The sequence below is a fragment of the Trachurus japonicus genome, chromosome 8 (assembly GCF_045865225.1).
Source record: "Trachurus japonicus isolate A0001 chromosome 8, Traja_1.0".
NCBI classification, from domain to species: Eukaryota; Metazoa; Chordata; class Actinopteri; order Carangiformes; family Carangidae; genus Trachurus; species Trachurus japonicus.
In genome coordinates, this window is record NC_140914.1 from 22,308,810 (window position 1) to 22,320,488 (window position 11,679).

An 11,679-nucleotide genomic window follows, 5' to 3' on the forward strand; every position below is an offset into this window, starting at 1 on the left:
ACTGCTTCTTCTCTTCCTCTTCCTCGTGCTGTGAGTTGGACTGTGGCTTCAGCTATTTGTGTGCTCCAGATGTCCATGGTGTTAAGACGCTCAGACTCTTGACTTTGTGGATGTATTTGGTAAATCTCTGGCTTCCCTCGCTGTCTTTTTACATCAAATATTTATGGTTGTGGATTTTCTGTGATTGCCCCTTGTGTGTATTTCTCTGTGGCCTCCGCCTGCTTGGTGACGTGAATATTGATGTGGCCAGCTTCTATTCTATTCTATTCATTTACTACTGTCCCTGGACATCTATCTATCCATCTGTCTAGCTACTGTAGTACCTCTACTCAGCAGACCGACCAACCATCCATCTAATCAGGCCTTATCAATTTTAATGCAAATATAAGCCAATATGGTGAGTATGGTTATATTTTGTTTTCGCTATCTCCCTGCTCCTAAACCTCTATCCCGCATTTAATGACTGTTTGCGTTAAAAATACATCTAACTTTCTACAAGTTTGCCAAATGCTCTAAAATTAAATATTAATCTTCTTTACCTTTATCTTTTTTGTGTCAATTTAAAACAATAACTCAGAGCACAACTGTCTGCATGAATGTTTCCACTACTGGTGCATCATCACTCCCAATTTACTCCACAGTACATTACATTTACTCAACTCTGCTTCATTCAGTTGTTCAGATTCTAAATGTGAGAAATCGATGATGTAAAATTATGTTGATTAGTAAGTTTCACAAATATAAATATACTGCTCACTACAGAGAACTACAGACTTTCTGTTATATGTGTTGCAGTACAAATCAGGACACGGTCCTTAAAATAGAGCAATGGGAGCAGAGCAGGTAACAGAGCAGACTATGAGACATAAATTAACATCGGCAAGTATTTCATAAACAGTATCTGACCGTCTTCATCAATACCCTCTCCTCTGAAGGTTCTGATATAGCACCTGTTTTGGTGCAAACCTGTGTGTGTCCTGGAGATCATGCGAATGAATGGGCCGAAACAGTCCTGCTCCAAGGTTTAACAAAAATACAACACACACACGCTCTCTCTGCGACTCCTCGCCCTCCTTCTTTGGAGGACATCCTACAGGCCATGAATGGCATACAGTGGTACGGCCACACGTGTTTGTGTGTGTGTGTGTGTGAATACCATCCTCCCTTTGGTATTTAATCTTACACACAGAGCCACACAGTCACAGTGTGCGTGCAAATAGCTGCATAGGTACCCAATAAGAATACAATCCCCTCTGAGAGTGTCTGTGTGGGTGTGTGTTTGTGTTAATACAATGCCTGCCGCTCCTTTTTACCACATCTAACTTGCCCCTCCCCCCACTTGCGAACATACACTCCTCCATCTTTAACACCCTGTTTGCTCTTTCCTCTCCTCTATCTATGCACCAACTGAGCCAAGCAGTGCATTAACAATGCCTTGCCCCAGAGAAACCCTCCACTACACAGCACAACACAACACACACTCATACACACACACACGACTTACACTGACTTACATTACATTAATTTCCTGGAGACATGCTCTAACCTTAACCTACTACTTACCGAACCCTCACTCTAACTTTAACCTAAACATAACCTTTAGCTAACCTTAAAACATGTCCTCACCTTAAAATGTAATGATTCACGGTACAGTGAGTTGGTTTTGTCCTCATAAGGAAGCATGTTCCCATAATGTGTCTGTATAAACAGACTGAAGTCCCTACAACGTGAGTAATACCTGGAACACACACACAGTTGCTGTTTTCCTGTCCTCCAGTCCCTCATGTCTGTCTCTTTCCTCTCATGGTTTACAGTATGTCTATGTCACTTAACATCTTTCTCTTGTCCTGTTGACCCCTCTTGCACTTTCCTTACTTACTTTCCCTCTGTACTGGTACTCCGATACGGTTCTCTGTTTCTTCATCCTAAATTATATTTTCATGTCTATCTTTATCCTCCCCTGATTTGCTGTTAATGTTAACAGTAGGGCTGAAACAATTACTTGAGTAATTTGAGTAAAAATAATGATCGAGGCAATTCTTCCTGAATCGAGGCTTCGTTGAATTAATTACACTCGCAATATACGGCACACAGCTTGTGTTTCACGTGGACTTTTATTACTGACACACGACTTTGTCAGAGTTCTGCGGAGCGATCTGAGAAAAGACAGAAAATAAGGAGAGAGGGACAAGATCAAAGGTGTGGGACCACTGACTTCAAGTTGCGTTCACTGTAGCTCAAGTTTCATACATTTCAAGGGCGTTTCATTTAATTAGTCTTTTGTTGGAGTGATTTGGCCTAAAACACACATGCACTCCTTTTATACTCTCTTTCTCTCTAATCTAATATGGCAAAACACCATATTAGATTACTTGATTAATCGATAATATAAGAGGCAGAAATAATCAATTACAAAAACAATCCATAGCTGCAGCCCTAGTTAACACTAGGAAATCATCACATGAAGTTTGAAACTTCTACAAAAGAGACCATCGCAGCAAAGACTGACAATTGCAGGTTGCTGTGTTTGTTCCTTTTAAATTCCTTTTTTCTTCTTTGGGTGAAAAGGTGTCTTCATGCATTGTGCAGCTATAAAAGTCCAGTTAAACCTCTTCAACTATGATGATGTAAAGAAATGGGACAAAACAAAAAAAGATTTTCATTAGCAAAAGAAGATCCAAGTTTCCCAAAATTGATGTCAATTCTTCAAAAACTCTCCTTCCTTGTCTCTTCTTCTACTTTGATATTTTTCAAAATGCGAAAACTTTCACTTTCTTTCTTTGCGCTTCTCTGCAGTGGACTGTAAACAATGAGGTGTCTAACTGTAATGCTTTTTCTTCTCTTCCTCTCAATCCATCCCATTCTTCTCCAATCATTTCCCTCTAATCCTTCCTCCCTTCCATCGTACCCTCCATCCTTCAAAACCCACCACTCCCCCTGCAGAGGAGCCGTCGGGACACCTGCAACTTCGACAAGGAGTTCACCAAGATGCCCATAGACCTGACACCAACAGACAAGCTCGTCATCATGAACTTGGACCAGGACGACTTCCTCGGCTTCTCCTACACCAACTCCGAATATGTGGCTCCTGCAAACTAACGCGCAGGATCTCGCTGATGGACTTTGCAGAGAAGGAGCAGATAGGAAAAGACAAACTAGCATTAAAACTACATTTATTTTGTGTGTTCACTAAATATATGAATTCCTTTTAGACCACATGGAGGTTTGTCCAATACTTCAGCACGACGAAGGTATCACAACATTTAACTTGCACAAAACACGGGATACCAAAGATTTTGAAGTATTGATTATTCAAAACTGTCAAAGTTGTCAATCATGATTAAGGTTAGGTTAATGGGGAAGTATAAAGTCAATGCTATAATATATGGCATTGACCTGCTGAAAAGCTACACCAAACCTCAGACCATTCTCAGTATTACTATTAACCCTGTCTCCTAGAAAGTCATTAATATGTATTTGTAGAAAAGCTGCATTATGTTCACAGAGAACTTTTTTTTCTTTTTGAGAATGAATGAATGAATTGCTATATTTGTTAATATCCACAAAGTCCACAAGGAGATGTAGATGAGTAAGCAACCCTTTGGTTAAGGTGAGGGAACTGGCTTTTGTTAACAGACCACAAACTTTACCTTACCTTAACCAAAGTGCCTAAACATAACCTGACCCTAACCCCAGGATCAACCCCTTTTCAACTTGCCAAATATGTAAATTAACAACATATCCTCGTAACGTTAACAGCAAACACAGTTACATTTTCTACAATTGTATTTGCTCTGAGTTTAGTTGTATATAACGTAAACATTATTTCCAGGGGACAGGGTTGGGTGTCTGCTGTTTCTGCTAGTCTAATTGTATTTTTTATGGTGATTCAAACCAAACTACATAATTTCCAAAAATCCTGTAAGGAAAGCAATGAAACAATGGGATGTTTAACAAAAACAAATCTGAATGGAAACAAGCTGCACTCTCAGAGTCCCTGGGGTGTGGGGTGCCTGGTGTAATTGAAATGGCTGCTATAGGCAAATTATGTTAAAAGACTATTGTCTAAATACGTGGGAGTCCTGTCTTGGCTCAAAATTTTGATTCCTAATTTCAGTCTTGTGGGAAGGGGGAAGAAAATAAACATAAAATACAGATTGGATAATTAGATCATGTGTGGACTAAATTACCAAATTGAACAATGCTTTGTTTGTAAGCCTTACATGATATTAGCTGTCTGAAATAATTCAATCTCGTCACTGCCATAAAAACTGTATAGGAATATATCCATAAATATATATAAAATGCAGCCACTTGTGATGGAGGCAGAGACATGAGTGTGCAGGCTTAACGTGCACCAGCATGGGGAGCACTGCCAACCACTTCAGTGTGTGTGTCTTGACCATTGTTGCCTGTTTCAACCAGCCTGTACACTGTCATGAGTTGCACTGTGGAAGTGCTGACACACTCTCAGACTGAGCGTCTCACACTGGGCCATCACAGAGGAATATGCCTAATGAGCAACCTTCACAGCCTGTCAAACCTTTTTCTTCTACTGCCTCTCGCCTTCTCTTTTCTCCCTCCTCCCTCCTCCCTCCTCTCTTCATTTTTGTTTTGTTTTGTTTTGTTTTGGCTCTAATCCGTACTTCTGACAAGGCCTCACTGGGAGCCTGGTGTGACGTTGTGTCACAGGGTTGGCAATGCGGCAGTCACCAGTGGAGCGTGCACACATACACACATGCAGATGTGCACACAGTGAACGAGGACCTGTCCCCACGTGAGCAATTTCACTAACGGCAATAATAACAGCAATGCTGCTTTTCTCTATTCTTTATTTTGCACGTCCTTCCCCTAATCCATATGTGTGTGTGTGTGTGTATTAGTGTTGTCTTTATGTGCATAAACATATGTGTATGCACTGACAAATGTCCATATAGTGTGTTAGTGTGTGGTTGTGTGCATGTGTGTGTGTGTGTGCGTGTGGTTTTTAAGGCTTCATTGGATAAAGCCAATTATTTCAAATTCCGCTCAAACCCAGCAAATCTGCCTTCCAGCTCCAAACCACATTACATTGGCTATAATGCCAACTAGCTCCATGTACTGTATACACACACTCACACGCACACATGCGCGCGCACACACACACATTCAGCAATACAGTCCAATCCATGACTGAGGGTTGGAATTATTAGGTGAAGCATAACAAGGCGGACAATGACTGTGAAACGTTCGCTCCTGGAGGCACACAAGACATACACTGTAGGTCCATTACACAGGCCTGGAGGGTTTTTTTTCCCCTTCTTTAATCTGCACAAACAGTACCCTCATGCATACTGTGTGCAGCACATATGCATATACTGTACATATTTACAATTAACCACACAAACCACACAGAATGGAGGAAAAAACGCTTTCAACTTTTCAGACACTGAACCGGATCCCACTCTCCAGTCCTGTTCTTTCTTTTTCGTTTAGATGTTGTATAATGTAAAATGAATGTAAAGTATTATAAAGCATAAGGTGTGTTGGCCTTTCTCAAGCACAGAAATGTATAATGTTCAGGTCAAGGGTGTAAATATCTCCTAATGTTAGTCACGCCTACTCTTGACATCTGCTGTTGGGAATCGTAGACCCTGAAGCATTTAATAGCACTCGACAGCTGTGTCAACCTGTGTGTGTATGTGTGTGTGTGTGTGAGAGAGAGAGACTGAATGAATAAGTGTATAAGTGTACATGCATGCACTCAATTTACGATATGTTAAGTTCTGTGCAATTTATTATAAGTCTTTCTTTAAATCTTAGAAGAAATGTTTCTATTCTGACAGCTGACAGCCTCTACAGCACACACACCTGACCAAAAGAGTGACACACAACACACACAACAGTAACGCACATACAAAGTAGTTATTTTTTTCCCCACTTCATTCTCAGTGTTATAAGAACCCGACAACATAATCACGAGCCAGTAGATATGGTTATGTTTGGTGTTTAAATTCCAGATCAGGACTATAAGGAATTATACTATGCATGCATGTGATGATCTCTTGTTCATATCTTGCTCCATATGATATGGATTTATCCTATATTAAGTGTTGATCGGTGAACTGGTATGTGATAATTACTTCAATAGACATTATTAGGGTTTATGATAAAAGTATGTCATGTCATGTTGTTACTTTATGAAATATTACACAGGGGCCATGTTCTGCTTCATTTGTACAAATATAAATATTTTTCAAGTCTATAGGGTTAAGTCTTCCATTTCCATGGTTACATTTATACTCAGATAAATCGATGTGTTTATGGGTAAAAGTATATATATGTGTGAGTTGCGATAGAAACTATAATGATCGAAAAGTACCTGTTAAACTTGCCACTATTCATCAATTTCATAGGTTCTGCAGGGTGGAACGTATTAAGTGGACCAACTCTTAAACAGTGTCCTCTCTTCTTTCTTTTCTTTCTGTCCAACCTTTTATTTGATCTCACCTTTCCTTCTGTCATTTTATTTTTTTCGACTGACCTTTCCCTCTCCTTCCTCTTCACCTTCTCTTTCTTTCCTCATTTTCTTTCCTCTTGACCTTTATCCCAGCTCAATAGCCTTTTTGTCTTTTCTCTTCTTTCTTCCCCTATTTATTTTGTCCATTCTATCCTTTATTAAAGATCAATTTTCTGCATTGTTGTTTTTACTTACTTCCTGTTCTGTCTAGTCGTTCCTTCATCATTCTACTTGACACAAAATTTGAAATCTGATACTCTATTACTGTAATACAACTGAACATTTGTTGGCTGCCTTGAATCTATGTCAGCTTTGAATTCAGCCAGGCTTACATGTGAAACAACCTGTAGTTTAACAATAATCAGAAGATACTGCAGAGAGCAGTGGAAACGCTGCACGGGGATGAGTAAGAATGTGTTTTGTGAGATAGTTTACCAATAAGAAAATGTGTATTGTGATGTTTTCAGTTGTAGAATAATAAATCATGTTGAACGATCATTTATCGACTCACTTCCATTCAAATGTACTTTAAACTCATGAATGTGCTATTGGTATTTTTGTTGTGCTGAATATTTATAATCAGTATTAATAGAAAAATAGAAAATGTACTTCTCCAATTTAGGATTTTTTCTAATTAGTCATTTGGGTTCAGAGATACTAGTATTTACTGATTATATATACAATATTCAAATGAAATTAAATGAAAATGATTACACCAACCCAACCAGCTCCATACATCTGGCAGTAGTTGTCATAGTAATTTAGTTTGTATAAAACTGTGCATTTTAATTAAATCTATTGATGTGTAAAACTCCAATTACAAAGCTAAGTTCACCAACTCCCATTCCATTTTTTATTTTCAAGCCAACTAACAAAATGAAAAAAAAAAAAAACAGGTTTGGGACTGGAAGACATTTGTCAGGACAGTTCTCTGTCACAGCATTGGTAGGTACAGTCTGTTTATCAGACACAGTAAATCTGTTTGTGTGCAAAATGTGGTAGCTCTTAATAGTGAGGTTTTTTTATTGGACAAATTTGACTGTCACTGCAGCGTTAAATCTTTGTTATTATTCATTCTTTTCAATTGGCAGGTCGCCCTCACTTTTACTCCTCCATGTGCCCAACCCACATGGGCATGCTTGGCTTCACGTGCCTCTGTGATCATAACAATAACAATCAGACTCCTCATAATGGCAGCAATAATATGATCTTCTGCCACAGAGAGCACACAATGTGGTGGAGGAAAAGAGGGAGCAAGATGAAAGTTAAACCAAATATGAGGATGGAGAAAAGAAAGAGAAGGACGTATGAGAGGGCAAAGAAGAGGAAACAGGAGATAGAGAAGTGATAGGAACACAGCAGGTTGCTAATACTCTGCTGTGCTCCCTGGCCTGCACACAAACAGCAGTACTGCAGTGTAACACACTGACACACATTCATTCCATGTGAGAACATAGATAACTGTGCAAATACAAACATTATGTGCTGTCCTGCCAAACAGTTATCTTCCCTCAAGACAATGACATTTTCTAAATAAACAGAAGTCGAACACACACACACACACACACACACACACACACCCCACATAAGCCTCCAAGCAGTATGCAGAGTGTGTGTGTGTGTGTGTATTGTCTTTGAAATGAATATGCCCGGTATCATTCGCCCTTTCTCCTCATATCCTGCCCTGCTTTCACGGTTGATGAGAATAACTTTTTATTTTTTAATAATTGTTGAAGCTCCTCCTCAAAACTGCAAAACGTTCATCAGTTATAGTCTTTGTACTCAGAGTCTACATTTGTACCATGCTTAATGAAAGTAGCTCAAGTAGAACCTCAATTTACTTCTGAGTGCTAGAAATATTTTCAGGTTCAAGCTGTGTTTAATATAGCTACTAGCCACATAACACTCAGTGGCAATTGACCTCTAACTAATCCCAGCCCGCTTCCTGTTTATATGCATGTTAAGCTTCCATAGTAACACATGTACATATATGAACAAGAGTCTTATAAAAGTAAAGGGAGAGAATCTTAAATATAGACTTGATGGCTTAACACACAACATTGTGCTAAACGTTAAACACTAAAGCTCCATGTCACAAATCTCAGGAAAAAGAGTCAAATGTGCAGATTAATTAAGCAAATAAATGCACAATTAAATCCATTCCTCTTTGCTCCCAAGTTTGTAGTTTTTTTGAATAGCTTACAAAATACAACACAGTCCACACCATGTCGTCGTGTGGCGAAATCCAGAGCTTTACAGGCCTGATGTGGCTGGTTCCAGCTGCTGAGCCATAAATGGATAAGTGCTGTCCAGGGGTGGGGTTTAGCACACAGTTAGTTAGATGTCTTATCAGTGGTTACCATGTTTGTGGGGCATCACACTGTTTATCTGCTAAACTAGCTAGCACAGATGCTAGCTGCTGTTGCAGATGGGGGAGGAGAAGAGAAAAAAAAAGGACGAAGGGAAGAAGTGGGTCTGGAATGAACAACAGCAGGGCACTGCAGCACACTGGAGATAGAGATGAAAAAGGGAAGCTGACAAAAGAAAAAGAATCTCTTATTTATTTCATTCAGTGGATCTTAAAAACGCTCAAGAGGGGAGCATGACGGAGAAGCTTATTGGATTTATTTCACACCATCTTTCTTTCTTGCTCTCTCTCTCCCTCCCTCCCTCTGTCTCTCTCCCTCTCAGCCCTACACACATTTTCATTAGGCAAACATATTAGACACACTTTCACACCATCAGACCTTCACAATTAAGATACATCTCTTTCTCTGTGGCTCCCATTTCTCTCCCTCTTAATCAATCAATCCCACTGTCAGTCACACACTCACACTTACATTACATTTTCATTACAAATGCGTATAAGAGACACTGCCACATGATTGCTGACCTCAGGTCTCCCTCAGGGTGTCCTCTCCTACACTTTACAGCTGCACAAACGCACATTATTACTTCACTATTACTGCTTTGACAGTGAACAACACAGATCACGTCTGCACTCCATCCATCTTCATTTGTCTTGATCTTCCAACTATAGCCGAATAAACACACAGTAAACAAGTGGGCAGTTAGCATGAGCAGAGCTAACCACAGAAGTTGAGAGCACCAACAACAGAAGCTCAAACATCAACAAAACTTGAAAAAATAATAGTTTCATTTTGGAATTTATTCCCAGCCAGAAATAATCTGTTTGCTGTTGCCAAATCAGACAACACTCGTGGCAGAGGCTATCGTCCTCGCTGCAGCCGGTCCTGTATCGAATCCCGACTCAGGTGGCCCTTTGCTGCATGTCATTCCCCCTCTCTCTGCCTCCCATTTCCTGTCTCTCTCTCTCGACTACATTTTCAATTAAAGGAAAAAAAGCCAAAAAATATACTTTAAAAAAAAGAGACAACACTCAACCACACTCCAACAAATACACACACACTTGTTCATAGACCAGTTCCTGGGGCGTCTGCGTCTGTGAACATCGAAGTCATAAATCATAGTTTTGACATATTAGCAACATGCCAGAGTCATGCCACATCACCATATGTCCTCCCTCTGCCCTGGAGTCATTTCCATCTGGTGAAGTGCACACAAATATTAGAAACAAACAGATAGGCTACACAGACGCACACACATACACACCCATAATGCACACAGGCAAAGAAATGCACCCAAAGAATCGACCAGAAAAAGACATAATAGGTTTTTATACAGGACTGATTTGTGTATTTCACTGAATGCACATTCAAAGACATGAGTTTTTAGCATTAGCTACACATGTCATTGTGTGCATCCATTTGCCATCCATCCAACTCATTGTCTTCGCACTATATTTGTGCTGTCAGTCAATTTGCACATCCCTCCACTCTTTCTTCCCCCAAACAGTTTATCTTTCACTCTATAATTTCTCTGTGGTTTTCAGTTTCATCTAACTTCTTCCCCTTGTCTTGCCTGCCCTCTGCCTCCTCCTCCTCCTCCTCCTCCTCCTCCTCCTCCTCTCTGAGCACTGTCCAGAGCCATGAGAAGGTTCCAGCTCACTGAGCAGAAACCCTGCAGTCCTCCTCCTCCTCTCTTCAAGAACCACCCCAATCTTCCTCTCCTCATCTTCCTGTTGTACTGGCAATGAGTGAGAGAGGAGAGGAGAGGAGAGGAGAGGAGAGGAGAGGAGAGGAGAGGAGAGGAGAGGAGAGGAGAGGAGAGGAGAGGAGAGGAGAGGAGAGGAGAGGAGAGGAGAGGAGAAAGGGCAAACAAGACACTAACGATTTGAAACTGCATCTCCCATAATACTTTTTTTCTACAGGGATCTTTGACCCCTCTCCACTCCTGCTGCCTAGCAACACCAGGGCCATAAGCCAAATGGTAATCAGAGTTTTCATTGACGTAAACGCTGTATCTTTCTGAAAAGTTGCTGTCAGCAGCTTCCACTATGCCTCCTGTCAGAGAGACAGAGAGAATGAGAGCAGTGTTACAGCCATGACGCTGCCCAGAGACACACAGAACCTGACCTCAAACCTGCGTCAACGTATTGACAAGAAATGTCACAGCAGCAACACCATGGCGACATGCACCATCTACGGGCAAGAAAAGTCACAGCCGCTGCAGTTTTAGTACTTCTGCCACCTACAGACAAAGAGGTTCGGTACCAGCTTCTGTTTGCGTGTTGTTCATCATGTGGCAACACAATCCTGTGTAATGTTGCATTAATTGGCTTTATGGATGGGGATCTGATCAAAGTTTGTCAGCTGGTCATTGGGTCATCAGGCATTTCAGACTGATACTTCTTTCCTCCATCCCTCTATCATCCTCACTCTCTCTTCCTCTCTCTGTCCTTTTCTCATTTGTTGCTTCCATCAAGGCTTCTACCCTCTGACTTTCCCACTCATCCTTCCCTTCCTTATCGCTACACTCCTCCAGTCTCTCTCCCCCATCACAGTCTCTCTCACCTTTCCTTCCCCTCTTTTTCTGCATCTCCTCTCCTCCTGTGCCGCCGTCGCTCCTCCTCCTTCGTTTCTCCAGCTTCCCTCCTGTCTCTCACCAGAGGTGAAATGCTGTACTTCTCTTCCTGAAGTCATTTCTATGTTAATGAGTCTCCTTGTGAGATAACGCAGGCGGCAAGGGCCTCGGACACACACACACACACACACACAGCAAGTGAGAAGGATGATAAGACCTGTCACTACTCTCTTTGT

At 40.9% G+C, this 11,679-nt stretch overlaps 1 protein-coding gene across 1 annotated transcript in view; it reads left to right on the top strand.

Annotated features, from left to right (window-relative positions):
- Positions 1-3,304, top strand: part of prkcbb (protein kinase C, beta b) — an 85,079-nt gene extending 81,775 nt beyond the window's left edge. The window contains exon 17 of the mRNA XM_085784684.1: positions 2,944-3,304. Coding sequence (XP_085640810.1) covers positions 2,944-3,099 — 156 coding nt within the window. The 3' untranslated portion in view covers positions 3,100-3,304. The remainder of the gene's footprint in view (positions 1-2,943) is intronic.
- Positions 3,305-11,679: the final 8,375 nt, after the last annotated feature.